Genomic DNA, 16,043 nt, shown 5'->3' with positions numbered 1-16,043 from the left:
CAGAAGTAATGTAAGGATACGGTTCATATACACTGACAGTCAGTAGAAACTTTGAAAGTCTGGAACTTAGGAACAGATTACATGTGTCCAACGAGGTGGTATAAGTGGCGATGCAAATTGGGGTTTGCCTCTGATGTGCATTTGAAGGTAATGAGAGGCGTTCAATTGATTGGTTAGGATTACACTTGGCTGTCTCATTTGCGGTGGTGGGAGGGAAGGAAGCGTGGGTGCGCCGAGTTGTGCTGGACTGCGTCGCTCACGAAAATTGTGTTAAATACTTGGTCCACGCACTGTGAGGCTGCTGATTAGGGTATCGTTCCTGGTGAGTGTTTCTCGTCCTGTACGACTAGCATGGCGAAAACAGTCCCGCGGTTGTTGCAATCAGATGTAGGTCGGGAGTTGTCACTCTGTCTCGTTCTGGATGCGGTGTATCATCAACACAACTCAATCCTCAAATGATGCAGACCCCACCGAGTATAGCACAATGTGTATTTGGTCCACCCAACCAAACCCATGTTGGGTTAAACTGTGACAACATGACAACTCCTTACCTCAACTACCCGAGCACTAAGTCAACAATTAATCTATAAGGTATAATTGCAACCCTTCTACTGCCATGGTTTCTATTGACTGTCAGTATAGAATAGTTCTATTTTAGGAATAGGTCTAGTAAATGTGTTCTTTACATGATAGCGTGTCATTTCTGTCTCTACATGGTTGCATTTTACAATGTATCACGTGCAGAGGACTTATGTTTTGCTTTTCTTGATAATTTTGGAGTCTTTCTATTATGAAAGGTTGTGAAATCGAGGTGTGATTGCAACACAGTTGGCGTCACCGCACGCATGCATGTGTCCACTTATTTGTATTCTATATTGATCAGCCCAGTCCCCCAACACACACACACACACTGCATGCGTGCATCTCAGAAGTAACTTTAGAGGAGAGATCACATGACAGTTGTGCGTGTGTGTGTTTGTGCCCCCCAAACGTGCCACAGCAGACATAATTCACTGCACAGTTGTAGCATTAAAATTGTAATCATAAAATGTTAATAAATCTATCCATAAGCATAAAAGTCTCTACTTTTCCAATTGAGAAATTTGTGTTTCCATTTCTGACTGGCAACTCATAAATCCTGACCACCTCAGCTAGCCTATGTCAATTCTATTACATACCGTATGTGATGGATGGATCATAGTGCACCTGACAGATTTGCAGTACAGGTTTCCTAAATGTCATTTTACTAAGCACCATACAGATATAGTTATATAGTCATTGCCCATGTGTTAATATTAGTTTTTACTAGCGAATGCTGCTATGATTTGGCACGGAGCACCTGCTGGAGTGAAACGGATTACTGCTGTCATTCAGGCCATTATGTGATGGATTCCCTTTGGCACAAGTGTAAGCCACAAATGGACTAACTCAGACTTTACAACACCCGCACAATACAAGAGCTGTATTCACATCTTGCCTTTACAAAGATAAGGGGACATTCATTGTCATAAATCGTCACGATGTATCCCACCAGACATCTGCCGGATGGGCTAAATTGTGCCAGTCATTCTAATGAGTGCATTTTAAGTAGAGTAGATGGGGAATGTGTCACAAGTATCCTCAATAAAAGCATCTGTATCGTCTTTTGAAGAATAGACCTTTAAGCTTAGCATCCAGTGAGCAACCTTTTAGTCCTGCAAGCATCATTTTCATTTTTCATAGTCGTCTGCCAGCCAGTAGCAGTGACCATGCCTGCTGCACTATGATACAGTAGCATATTTATATATAGTTTCCACTTGAGCTTGCTCTTTAGGAAACCAGCCTGGTCTGTACTGTTCATGATTCCAGGTTTTTATAGTGGTTTATTACCCCCGGAAGGGCAATTTGATTACAGCCAGTAATGACTTTATAGATAGACTTTGACCGCATAAAATAAATTAATACATAAATGAATGTAACAGCTGACATCACACATCAAATACAAATCAAAGCTTAGCTTAGCTTTGTCAATGTGTTGGGGGGAGAAAATGCAAGCCTCACACAGAGATGCCCAAGCAATCTTCTGACATGCTAACCACTTGGCCCAGGCACACCCTAGACTGGTCGCCAGTCAATCACAGGACACATATAGATAAATAATTCACACTCGCATTCATACCTCGGAAGTTACTTTTCAATCACACTGTCAATTAAACATATTAAATATATATCTTTTACAATGATTTTATAATATGCATTTTTGTGTCCAGACTTTAGGGGTGTGCAATGTCAGACATTGTCATGTTGGAACTCGCTGTTACTCACGTTGCATTCCGACCTCTCTAGATAATGTTTGGGATTCCACATCTCTGCTATAAATATGTGTGTGGCTTATTTTTGGAAGTGTAGGGAAACAGAGCAGAAGGAAAACATGCATGCAGTAGCAAACAAATACCGCGGAACTTTCCACACAATCATAGGATTAACATATGTGTATACGGTTTGTCTACCATATGGCAAATGTTTTAGGACACCGTTTTTTTTTGTGACAAGTGACCAGTAGGAAACATAAAGCAATTAATAATAAATAAAATAAACATAGAAAAATACCTCAGAAGACAAAAATATCACAAGGCCCGTATATTAGTGCGTATTAGTGCGTATGTGGCTAGCCTCCATCCCTGCGGGGCTGGAAGTGGCTTAAAACAAACTTTGCTGCGTGATTTCAACGTGTGTAAACCTCACCTGCTGCCATGCACGTGATGGCCACGACTCTCACAAGTTGATGTACGAGTGTGAGTCACCTCCCCCTCCTGCCCCACCTCCCTCATTCATGACCTCCCTCTCTTGTTCCCATTGGTTGGCTGCCCGACTGGGAGGCCCCTCCCACCACCCTGCGAGTGTGTGGCGTTGCGGTGCCAGTCCTCACGTGAATAGGTACTGATGTGCACCTTGTGCTGTCTTCCCTTGATGTGATGTTTGTTTGGAAGGGGAGTATATACATAAATATATATTTGTATATCCCTCTCTCATCTTTGTGCATGTCTTGAAATTAACTTGTGACGTCTTCTTTTTACTTTGTCTTTGGTTTTTTGTGGTTTTGGGGTTTCTGTGGCACATCCATTCCTTTGTCGCCCCGTCTTCCACATGCATGTAGTCCACTAATGGCTGAAAGAAGTATTCTTGTTATGTTGGACTTTTTTCACCTCACGCTTTTTCAGAAAAATAGAAGAAGGTGCATATTGGAGAGTTCTATTAAAGCTTTTTTTATACCTCATAACAGGATTTATGCATCTTTAGAAATGGAGCCAGCACTCAGTGTTTTTTTTGCCTGTGAAAGCAGACATGTCATGAAAGGGAGACACCCAGAGGCTATTATTGTCTCCATTTGGATGCTTTTTCCACTGTAAATTCAATCTGACTTTGGGAGAATGTAGCTTATCAGTGGCTGTGTGGTGCTGAGGCTTATCTTTGCCTGCACAATGACGCTTTAAATAGCGGCCGGACAAAGAGTGAGCGCATGTCTCCTTTTGGAAACCCTTCATGGGAAAACACGTGAGACTGATGTGTGTGCTGAAAGGAGGGGACGCAGGAAGGGAAGGAAGTGATGAATGGAAAGTAAAACAGAGGAGTGAAAGGAAATGTGGCTACGTAAATATTATCATCATTATCATCAAGATGAGGAGGAAGGTACACAGTCAAAAATGGAGAACAATGGAGGACATCTTTCTTCTTGTTTAATGTATTCTTCCCATTATGGAAGTGGTCTGTTCTCTGTCCACCCAACAACACACTGCACTGTGTCTATCTCCAAGCCTTTATTCCAACAGAAGGGTGCCAACAACGATTCACGTAAAAAATGACTCTTGGAAAGTGCATCAATATTTCCATTACAAATATTGAAGATGTTATCTGTTAATATTTCAATTGAATAAAATATATAAATTTTCCTTTGTGTCCAGACTTTAGGGACACCATGCATAATAATGAGGGGTAGACTGGCCAATGACTGCAATTAAAAAGTTGGTCGTTGGCATAGCTAGACTGTTTTTTTTTTTTTTTTTTTTTAGGATTTTCTACATGATTAAGCATGAAGAGACTTGAGAAGCAGGGATAGATCCAAAGTTCTGGGAGCGCCAACAGCAAAATCTACATCAAGCTAAATGGAGGACCAGTAGATGCAGGAGTGCTTGTTGTCAATGATATGAACAATTTGGATAAATATTAAAGATCACATCACCATGACAACAAGGAAACTGGAGGATACAAACCACAAAGGAAGAACAATGCAGTTGGAAGGATTACATTCAACAACATTTGACATCACTGCCACGTTGCACAGGCCTGCTCTGTGGACTGGAATTAGGAACCCATGTGTCCACATTCAATGACATTCTACAACACCAAAGAACAGGAAGACCTGGAAGTGGAAATCCAGACCACAAACCAATGGATTGGAGAATGGATGAATTGAAATGAAATAACTTCTGTGTTTTCTTGTATGTGAGAATAATTGAAATTGTGTATCAGAATAGAGGAAGTGAACAAATGAATTAGCAAATGATGTGAAACAGAGAGAGAGGGGGTAGGCTTAAATAAGTTTTTTAAATAAGCTTTTTTCGTACTCCATTTTGGACATGCGGGATGGTTAATTATAAGACTGAGCATTTCAATGTAAACTGTATGCATGTTCAAAATAAATTAAACCACAACACACCAAACCCTACTGGCCCGTTATATGTCCATTAAGTACAGATACTGTATTAGTTCTGCCCATTTTAAGAAAATGAGTGAGATAAGACACCTGTCACCAAAACTGGCTCTTCCATTCAACCCTTACATGGGTTAATGATATCAAATGAGTTGGGATCCTGTAGTGCCTGTAAGGTCCCCCTGCTCAAGAAGACACATGTACAGACCCGTCTGGAGACTCACACAAGTCACATTTTGCATTGGGTTCAAATATTTATGGTAATGGTTTTATTTCATTTGAACATGCATCAGATTACAATTGAATGCATCACATAATCAGTTCACAGTTCCACACGTCCAAAAGGAGTAGGAAGAAGCAAAGCTTATTAAATCCTACCCCTCCATCTGGTACTTTTACAATCAGTAACTGTTACATTTGTTCACTTTGTTGTTTTTTTTGTTCATTTTTGAATTTTTTGAATTTTGTAATTTTTTGTCCCGTACCGAAGTACGAGGTGATATGGCCATACAATGACATTATGTGTACCATAGTAAGTGTCAATATATCATGACTGATTCAAGACTCTTCATCCTTGTATTTAGCAAACATCAACTGCTTGTATTGTTTCTTGAATTGGGTCATCGTTGTGCATTATTTGAGGTCCTTACTCAATCCATTCCATAGTTTGATTCCACATACTGAAATGCTATGGCTTCATTATTTATTTTTTTCAATCGAATACACCTTTATTTAATGTCATTGTTTCTGGATTTATAAAAATGCTGAACTGTTCACATATTTGGAAGGAGGTAATTTTACATCAAATGCTTATTTATTTACCCCACTGTATTATTAGTAGAGAGGAAATGGACTCTTGGTGGGTTCATCTTTGGGTCACAGTATATTTGTGGAACATATGTTTAAATATCGACTTGTCTTATGTTTCTTTTTCCCCCCTGCTGGCTCACAAACTAACAAAATGATCCCCCAAGTGCAGATAAAAAATTCTGAATAATCACAGAGAAATCTGCCATAACTTCCAACACATTCATTATTCATTGCCAGGAACATTTAGTGTTTAATTGTACGTCTTAATGAGTTCAATGTGTCATCGTCTTCCCAATCCAGTTGCTGTGGCTGGGAATGGCGGGAGGAGAAGCAAGACACAAGACACAGAGAAGACGACAAAAACACTGTGTTGTAGTAATAATAATAATAATAATACATTGAATTTATAAGCGTCTTTCTAAGAACCCAAGGACAAAGCTCATCATACAGACAAAACAACAAAGGATAAAAACACGAACAAGTCAGATTGAGTATGCAGTCTTGAACAGGTGACTTTTGAGTCTGGATACGGGGAGTAAATCAATATTTTGCATGTCAGTTGGTAATGTTTTCCAGTGTGTGTCTTATTTGTCCATATGGTCTATTTGACAACATACATATGGCCAGCCAGAGAGTTGTACCATCAATGTTGTGCCATCAAGATGTTTCCGGCTGAGCTCAAACTTTCAGACCTCAGACTATCAAACCTCAGCATCCGTGAACCTCTTCCGGGCAAAAGGATCCATATTTAGCGGAAACAAATAACGACCTTACTCATAGCTGTTCTTCTCTGGAGACCACAGTCGCCATGTCATTTTTACTCTGAAAAATAATAGCGACCTCTCCTTTCCTGCAGGTTTTCTGCAATTGCTCATGTCCAATTTGCTCATGCTAAAAGCCTCTCAAGTGGTCCCTCGGGTGCTGTTGATGGAACCCCAGGGCTGCTCACTGCAAAAATAGCTACTGGAAAAAGCCGCATTAATTTACTTTAGTCCCCAAAAACCAACATTTTGTATGCACAGAGTTACAAGTTTACATTTTCACTCAGCCTAAAGGAACATGGGCGCTCCGTTGAATGTTAATTATGGTAACGTAATGGTTTAATATGTTCTTTTTACTAAAATACCCAAATACCCATGACTTTTTATTTCATGTAATATTTTGTCGAGGTCTAGCGGTACATGTATTCATAATCAGATTTTTTGGTATGAAACGTTTGGTTCTGTAGAGAGACGCATTGATTTCCCACATGGTACACACGAAAAATAAACAAATACAGTCCAGTCCAGCCTTTGGCTAGCTGGAGTAATGGTTAGTGATAGAGCCAAACATAACAACAGATAATATATAATATGTAATATATGTGTATACATATATATGTATGTGTGTATATATACGTGTATATATGTATGTGTGTATATATACGTGTATATATGTATGTGTGTATATATACGTGTATATATATATGTATATATATACGTGTATATATATATGTATATATATGTGTGTGTGTGTGTATATATATATTTTTTTTTACAAGGAAAAAGTTGTACCTTTATATGAGGACGGTCCCAATTTTATTAGGAAAAAAGTTTAATTGTAAAAGATGTAGTCTCATAAAAGATTGGGTCTTGTATTATTACTTTATGCCAAGAAGTATTGCTTTCCAACTTGGTGTTTAGTGCATCTCTAAACTGTCCCGGCATCAGTATGGCCGTACCAGGAGACACTAAAACAATTTGGGCTTCCATTCGACTTTATTATCCCCCATGCTCTTGTATTTCCCTCTCATTGGTCCAAAGTTGCGGCTTTGTTGGTCATAACTGGCTGCCTATTTATGTTTCTATTTCTCGTCCCTTGGTGTACTTGACTGGCTTTTTCTGTCCAAGTGTTTGCGCCTCTGTGGTTCTTGTTGACTCCCCTTGTTGGACGACCAGACGTCTCCCAGCCTCTTTGACCGTGACGCTGACCTCTGCTCTGTTCTCATCCTTTGCCAGGCCAACCACACCGGCATGCGCTCGTACATTTACAAACAGAGCTCTGTGATTGGCTCTCAGGCGGAGCACACGGGGATGAGGACGTACTACTTCAGCGCTGACACCCAGGAGGACATGACCACCTGGCTGAGGGCTATGAACCAGGCGGCGCGCATGCAGAACCCCGTGGACACCGTCATCAGGTCAGAACCATGCAATCACTTCTTTTCACAAGTAAATGGTTATATTTGACACCAAAATATTTGATAAAATGCTCCCCTTTCTTCTCCTTGTTCTTCTCTGTCTCTAAGTGAGTCCCCATAAGTCAGGACACACTTGAGTGGATCAAATTCAAAGTGTTCTTGACACAGGACAGCAGTGCCACACACTGGCGCATACACACACACCAACACACACACACACACACACACACCATCGGCTCAAAGCAGGCAGCTGTAAAATCCAAATGATAAAGACAGGAGGTCAAGCTGGGTTCTGCTGCACTTTGAATGTTTTTGAATAACTTTTAGTTTTTGAGCTTTAAAGAAAGGCTTATTAGGCCTTATTTAGGATTTAACAAAAACGGTTGGAACTGCACTCTATGAACAAAAATGCCAAGAAAGCTCTTTCATTTATCAGTCACACTGTGGTGAAAAAACATAAGTTGTGAGTTTAAAAACTCACAAGACAACGTTGGCAATTGTGATTTGTAACATTGCTTGAGGAGAAACAAGGAGTAGTAACAATAAGTACTTCATGTTCAGGTGATTCTTTTTTTCTCTTGGCCCTTTGCATGTTTTTAAAATAAAATAAATAGATTTATAATTAGATTATTAGATATTATCATTAGTATTATTGGATATTACACTAATTAGCATTGTTACCTTTAACTTAAAGCTAAACTGGCTAAGATAACTTGGCATATATGTATAGTCCCTCATTTATTTAATTGGTTGACAGGTTTCAGAATTCCTAGTAGTAGTTACAGCATAGTAAACCTGTCTAGGACCTTTTAAATATTTTTTTGAACATTATTTCAGCCCTCTAGACATGGAATAACACCCCTATAGTCACCTTTATACGCATATTACCCAATATACTGTAGTACACATAATAAGGGAAAATAAGACATTTAGGACATTAATGAAACTCTACTGATGTGTGTTGTTGTCTATGTGTTCCCCTTGCGAGGGATAGTGGGGTTGACTTTTAACTTAACGTGGGTTACGCCCCACCCCAATCATTCCATTTTTCTGTATGTGGCCTTCGCTGGAAAAGGTTTGGACACCCCTACTGTAAAGTTTTGACTGTCTGGCAGAGTGCTGCTAGGATGCAATAGGGTTTTCCCAATTGATAGCAGCACAATCACATTTGTAAGAGAAAAAATAAGTTTGAAATAATTCCTCGCACTCCTGAATGTGTTCTGTGCAGACCATCTGATAGGCTGGACGATGTCAGTGTGACACCGCAGCAGAGCATCCCACAGAATAACCACATCAACCACCACAAAGCTCCAGAGTGTCAGAGACCCGTGGTCCACGAGGTTCTGCTGGAGCCCATCCACCATGACGCAGATGAGCTCTGCAGCTTCCACAGAGCCTCTCCTGCCACCACGACTGCGGAAATGGACACCCAGGCTTCCCTCCCCTCCAACCCCACAGCCCCCGCCCTCCCTCTGCCTGACCAAGCATCTTCTTCGGCACCTGTGTCCAGAGTGCCCTCACGAACTCCGTCACGGGCCTCCTCCACGCTGCCTCCCGGCCTTTGTAATAGGAATGGCCTTGTGGAGACGCCGAGCCCCATCTTGGAGCCTAACGGGATTGCTGCAGGGACATACCAGAGGGCTCCGGCCAACCTGGAGGACAACGTACACAAAGAGGTGCGGAGGAGAAGTACTCTGGAGCAGGTGGAGCAGTGGGTGAAAGTGCAGAAGGCTGAACTCAAAGGGTAGGTGGCATAAAGGATGTACATATATACTCATATAATAGTCCTTATATAATCATTTATGTGTCCTTGTGTCATGACAGTCCTCCATCCAGAGACAACACGCTTCCGCGCCGCACGCCACCCTCCCAGCCCAAGTTCACTACTCTAGACGCATACCAGACTTTGCCAAAGACCCCTCGTCCCAGTCCACCGCCGGCGCGAATGGGCGAGTACAAGTATGCCCAGGACCGCTTGAGCCACTTCCGTCTCACGCCAGAGCTGAGCGGCCCGGGATCAAACACCGTCCTGCAGCTGTACGAGTGGCAGCAGCGTCAGCAGTACCGTCATGGCAGCCCCACTGCACCGCTGTACACGCCGGCCCCGGACTACCCATATGGCGCCCGACCTCCCTCCACTGTTCCTCCCTCCTCATCCGCCAAGCACAATGGACCGCCTCGGTGTGTGTCCGTGCCACCTTCAACTGCAGACATCCCGCCGCCAGGGCCTCCGCCAGGTACCAGCAGGACCTTGTCGCCTGCTCGGCGCCCGCACACCCCAGCTGACCGTGTGACAGTAAGACCCTTGGGGGATGCCTCAGTGGTCGACACCCCCTTCACTGTTTCTCCTCGCAGGACCAAATCTCAGGTCTTCAAGGTAAAGTAAGAAGTTGACTTTTTGTCAAGTAGTTATTTATTCTAAATTTTGTAGCTTTTTATTTCAATTAGACATAATTTAACGCATCAAAGTCCATGATTATTGAGATATAAAAAGCATACAGTATGTCAGGCTAACGTGAATGGGAGTAAAGTCATTGTCTCTACAGACTAAAAAAGACTTAAAAAAGAAAACGTGTCAGTCTGCTCCACTGAGTAGAATGATTAATAATTGTACCACCTAAGCTCCAAAATGTAAAGTTAAATAATCACAACAGTCAACACAGTGTCTTAAGGTGATATAAATATAGAAATGTATTGGTTTCAAGTCTTTTACCACACATTCTTCAGTGTGAATTCAATGCTGTGTATGCATTGGCAGGCATCCACCATCGAGAGGCGCTCCATGCCTCCATCGAACTATATTACACACACCGTCAGTGCGCCCAGCCTGCACGGCAAAACGGTACGTTTCACTGAACTAAAAGAACATCAAGTGTTACTATCATTCATTCAATGCTAATTCTTTGATTGATTCCACTTTTGTGTATAACACAGTATACAACACAAGCGAGGACACACAAGGAGTGTTTTTATTCAGAAAGTTTGTGAAATGTAACTGTGGAGGAGCAATTTCAAAACAGTCAAATACACTGCGCACAACCTATTGGTATCAGTGTATTGATTTTCAACTCAATCCCAATCCAAACTGTACACACTCGCATGACATACACTTCCATGGCCTGAAATGTAACTGTAGAGGAGCGATCACATTAGTCAGCTTTGCCACATGGGGGTTGAGGAGTGATTGTATTCATTAAATGACTTGTCTTTGTCACTTTGTGGACTAATATGCGCTCCTTTGATCACCTTTCTGTAGCGCACCATTCGGCCATGCTATGTGCATGTGTTTGTGCCCCCCCTACCATGTAGGGGAATCACTACACAGCCTTAGGTACACCTGCACAATCGAGATATAATACATGAGTACCAAAGTGTACGACCAGATTCTTTGTACTCAACTGGAATGGCTGTCTGGTCCATTCAAACAAACACGTGCCTGTGCTGTAACGAGGTTAATAACGCCATCAATAATGCCTGACAGCCCGACGAGCTCACCCTGCTCCTCATTCAGCTGCGGCGCCACCAGGCCAAGATGGCGGCCGCTCGTCAGCACACATTAGCTCAGCTACAGCGGCACCAGCTCGCGACTAACAGCGCCCTGCTCGCCGCCGGCCCCCCTCCGATAACGCACGTCGGTCTGTTGGGTGCCCCTGCTCCTCAGTGCCCCTGCGACAGCCAGGTGGGCTCCCTTACGGTCAGCCCGCACCGCCTCTACTTCCAAGCACCATCATCATCAAGCATGGTCCATCTGAGCGCCGACGGGGCTCACGTGTAGAAGGATGAGGCGTGTTGTGTTCTTGCGTCTAGTAGCATGTACTGTGGCTTCCTGGCTGCTTTCAGTGCTTTGGCTGGTTGGTGTTGTCACTGGACTGATGATACTTTAGACATGGCCGACTTGTGGTTGTAGGAGTGATGGCACCTTTGGGGTGTAACGGTACACCATCATCACGGTTTGGTACATACTACGTTGGCTTTAAATGGTCCCTGACATGACTTATTGACTTTGCTTAATGCATAAATTACTCAGGAATTGCTTGTCCTTCAATTATTGTTTAAACTGGCTTCTTAATGAGCATAAAGAGGTCTTTATAGCCCATTTTATTTTATAATGATAAACATATACATCACGGGAAATGATGTTTATATAACATGTATAATGCTTTACAGCCTTGCTATCATGGAATAGTGTTTAGAAGACATTAAGAAAACAAGACATGACTTACTCTGTTCTGTGGCAACTTTTATGTCGTTCTTTTTGTCTTATTTTTTCCTGTATACCGGCGGAATAGCATCGTTGCATTTATACCGTACTTTCAACCCAAATGCTTCTTGTAAAGGTGTTCCTTCACAGTAGTCATCAGTGAAATGATCACTGCAAAGAACAAAGCTCGAGGTGGGCGTCCATCTGACTCTCGTTCTCTGCACTCACTTTGTCCAATTTTTTGTCTTAAACCTTCCTCTTATGGAAAAAAGAAAACAAACTTACAGTATCACTCAGACGCTATAAACATCCAGCAGCAACACAGTGTTTTGGCATGATTATTATTTTACTGACAAATAAAAACCAAGAAACTAAACTAAACAAAACTAAACCAAGTCGACAATCTACCTCAAGAAGCATGTGTTTACTCTGCTTTAGCTGAGAGGAGTCACACCTAGTATGATGTCACTTCCAAGAACTAGTTTGTCATCATCAACTATAAATGTAATTTTTGTGAATTTAGCGTTTGCTTTCAAAATCGAACAATATAGAACATAATAATAAACAATATATCAAGCAAGCAAAGTTGATGTCATGTAAGGGATCCTCCTGTTGTGTTCATTTTGACTACAGTAAGTAAAAATGAACAATATGAAAATATTGATCATACAAAAAGTATACAGAAAGGATACTGGGGCCACAAATACTGGTCAATGTACTGTATTATAAACTATACAAGCTTTGTATAGCCTTTGTTTGAAAGCAAAAAAAAGGCAAATTAGTACAATAGCTATTAATATAGCCTAATAATGAATTAATTGTATTGCTGCGGGCTGCAAATGGCCCTTGGGCCAACTTTTGGACACCTGGGATTAATACAGACTAGTGCATCAAGAGTGTGAATAAATATTTTATTGACATGTGAGTACATGTGCCGTTACACCCTTAGCTCTGATGCATGATAGTGCAGGTGTAGTAGTCCATTCCATGAGTCTTGCATTTATCACTTGATTCTAGTGTTAATCTCTGAAGACAGTGATCAAATATTTGATTAAACTAAACCAACATGTTGTTTGTGTGGTTTGTGACGTTGCAGGCTGATGACACATACGTGCAGCTCAAGAAGGACCTGGAGTATCTGGACCTGAAGGTCAGCTCTGGTGATGCTTTTTGTTCCTCCTGAAAGAGACTTTTAACACTCTGCTTGTTAGTTACACCGGTCCTCCAGGACTAGCGCGTCTTTGCCCCGTCACTCTTTTAAACAATCACACAAGGCATAAATAACAACTAGACTCTTTAACAAGAGAGGGCCGCCATCATGTGACTGCGGCTTTTGTCTTTTTGTGATCTTTGACTCGCAGATCAGAGCTTTAGAGCCCCTGATCCTCGCAGTTCACAGTTTGCTACTGCACTGCACTGCTGGGCCTCTCAGGCCTCTAACGACCGTAAGCTATATGTGTGTGCGTGTGTGCGTGTGTCTTTACAGCGTGCTTGTGCATGCAAAGGCCGCTGTTCAACATGCATTCAATGCTTGAACAGCATCATATGTCTTACCTTCATGTGTTGTCCTCTACCACCCATCATCACACATACACACACGCGCACCCACACATACACACACGCACACTTGTCCCATGCAGCGATGTAGAAGGTGCTGGTGGTGTGGGCATGGGATGGCTCGGCAGTGCATGTGTCGTGGCTGTGGCTCGGTGGTGGAAAAGCCAGCTGCTTCTACCATCATCTCTGAAACACTGCACCCTCTTTGGTCGTGACGCAGGGCTTTACTATGTCTTTGGTAATCATGTTGCTCATAGGGATGGGCATAGCACTTTTCTCCACTTGCCGCAGTGAATTTGAGTTTAATTAGTTTCCACCTAAACGGGCTGCAGGGATATTAATGTATGTGCGCTTGAGCAACAGCGTGTCAGTGTCTTCCTGTGGTTGTATTTCATCTTCTCAAATCAGGGATCTCCACAACGAGTAAGGCTTATATATGTTTGTCTATGATTTTATGATGAGGCAGGCTGAATCGCTATGCTGCAAAATCATTGTTTAGTGCCTGTCTAAATGGATGCAAAACAGAGCTGGGGAAAGATGGTTGGCTGAAATGCAGTATATTAGAGAATTCAACTGCTGTGAAATATTATAAAATACAGTATATATTTCTATATTTTTTGAATTTATATACAATGTGTATATATATTTATACATTAGTTTTGTGTTTTATAAAGTAACAATAACATAATATGATCATATAATTAATCTGTTATGTTTATTCATCAAGGGAATATCTTCAAATGCCCATCCCTCATTGGTCAGTTGTACAATGTCAATTTTGATGTGAGTTTCTATGCATCCACGTGTGCAGGGCTTCAAAGTGTCCATAGCCATCGTGGTCTCCATGGCAACAGCTGATTGTGTTCCTCCACGGATGTTTCTTTTTTTTTGTCATGCACGCGAGGTTGGGTCAGCATCGTAGTCGTGCGTTGTTTCAGCGGCGTCTCGGTTTCATCTGTGAGAAATATGAAATGTCAGTTGTGCATTGCAGGTGGCAGGAAGTCAAATGCTGAAGGAATCTGGGAAGCCTGTCAAGGTCGCAGAGAGCGACGTAGACGTGAGTATGACTTTAATCATAGAAGGAAAAGTATCCAAAATCCTGCCTGGTCACAACATTAGGTATTTGCTAGATTTGAGAGTCAAAATATATGAAACAGCTCTCACTGCAAACTAAATCCATCCACAAGAATAAATATTTAGTTAAATGTTTCGCTGTCTGACATAGACAAATACTTGGTACATATTTATGAGCTGGGTTCGATTCAAAGCAGCACTGTGTTTAAAGGCTAGATCAATTATTCATACGGTGTCTAGTGCAGACTCTTGCACAGACAAGCGCTGTGTTACAACATTGCTACAAGCACGTTCAGGCTGATAAAGTGATGCAACCTTTGCTCCTGCTTAATCACACTTTTATTAATGACGCTCCCTCCCTCCCTGGCTGTAATTCAACGTGTCAGCCAGGCTGCATCCTCTCTCTGTATTCACCTCCTCTACCTGCAGAGGGACTCAATACAGAGGAGCAACACAATCCTTACAGGAAGGCTGGTCATACTCTCATTTGTTTGGTTAACCGCTAATTTATTTGGACTTGGAAAAACATTTTTCTTCTGGGAAATAATGTTAATACTGATGAAATTAGGGCAAAAGTTTTGCTCATGTATAAAATCTGCAATATGGCAGTTTCATTTCTGAATAAAATGTAAACAACAAAGGATATATGGTCAAACTTTTTAAAAGTACTATTTGGTCCACAATACCTTATAAATAAACCACAAGAACCACCACAATTTCTAGAAATATTGTCTTTATTTTCATAACACTAGAAACTGACTGGGTGGACATTGACATGTTATTTTCTCGTTTTTCATTTGTGTGTTTTCTCCTTGAGGCTTTTGCCTATATTGTCTATATGTGCCCTGTGATTGGCTGGCGACCAGTCTAGGAAGTTTTTTTTATTATAAGCTAAACTTCCAGTGATCTAACCTGGACGGCTGTGGCTCACACTGACTTTCTGGGGTTTCAGGAGAGTGAGGTGGTGTCTCTGTAGCACTGGCCCGGTCTTGATTTGTTCCCTTCCACCATTTCTTTCTCCCCCCTTCGCTCTTTCACTTAGTGCAGCTCGTTAACGCACTTCTTCTTTCATGTATTGCTGTCTTTTTCCCATTTGTCCCTCTCTTGCCTAAAGTACTTTCTTCTTCTTTCTGGGTTAGCATCACAAATGCCCGATATCTCTTTGCTATCTCAGCACCCCTTGACCTCATTCCTTGAAAAAGACAATTAAAAGGGTTCCCTTGAAATGAATTGGTGTTTGAATTCACCAGGTTTACCTTATAATATAAGAAAAATGCATTTAGAAACTTGCTTTCTATACTTATAGGTTACCACATGGTTTGTCTGGTATCAGGCCAGGTATCATGTTCGGTCTCGGGCTGATACTGGCACGCGGGGGCATGATACTGGGCCTGATACCAGACAAACCATGTGATGATCTTATTATCACATACTATTTAATCATGAGCTTATTATCACGTACTATTTAATCAAAAGACCATTTTGTTTCCAGAAAATTTTCAGTTTATTACATGTATTATATCTTTCGCCGG

At 41.7% G+C, this 16,043-nt stretch overlaps 1 protein-coding gene across 5 annotated transcripts in view; it reads left to right on the top strand.

The window, feature by feature from the left end:
* The window catches only part of LOC131131664 (pleckstrin homology domain-containing family A member 7), a 104,510-nt gene that overhangs the window by 76,566 nt on the left and 11,901 nt on the right, over positions 1 to 16,043 (top strand). For 4 of the 5 annotated variants that reach the window (XM_058076555.2, XM_078790954.1, XM_078790955.1 and 1 more), the window contains 6 exons: positions 7,498 to 7,679; positions 8,908 to 9,423; positions 9,504 to 10,056; positions 10,438 to 10,521; positions 12,977 to 13,030; positions 14,429 to 14,494. In XM_058076555.2, the coding sequence (XP_057932538.2) occupies positions 7,498 to 7,679; positions 8,908 to 9,423; positions 9,504 to 10,056; positions 10,438 to 10,521; positions 12,977 to 13,030; positions 14,429 to 14,494 (1,455 nt within the window). The remainder of the gene's footprint in view (positions 1 to 7,497; positions 7,680 to 8,907; positions 9,424 to 9,503; positions 10,057 to 10,437; positions 10,522 to 12,976; positions 13,031 to 14,428; positions 14,495 to 16,043) is intronic. The other variant, XM_078790953.1, reaches the window with a different exon arrangement.

This window comes from Doryrhamphus excisus, linkage group LG1, assembly GCF_037039965.1.
Source record: "Doryrhamphus excisus strain RoL-2023G ecotype Guam linkage group LG1, RoL_Dexc_Guam_v1.1, whole genome shotgun sequence".
Lineage (NCBI taxonomy): Eukaryota > Metazoa > Chordata > Actinopteri > Syngnathiformes > Syngnathidae > Doryrhamphus > Doryrhamphus excisus.
The sequence above is the reverse complement of the archived record's forward strand: the minus strand, read 5'-3'. Positions and strand labels throughout refer to the sequence as shown.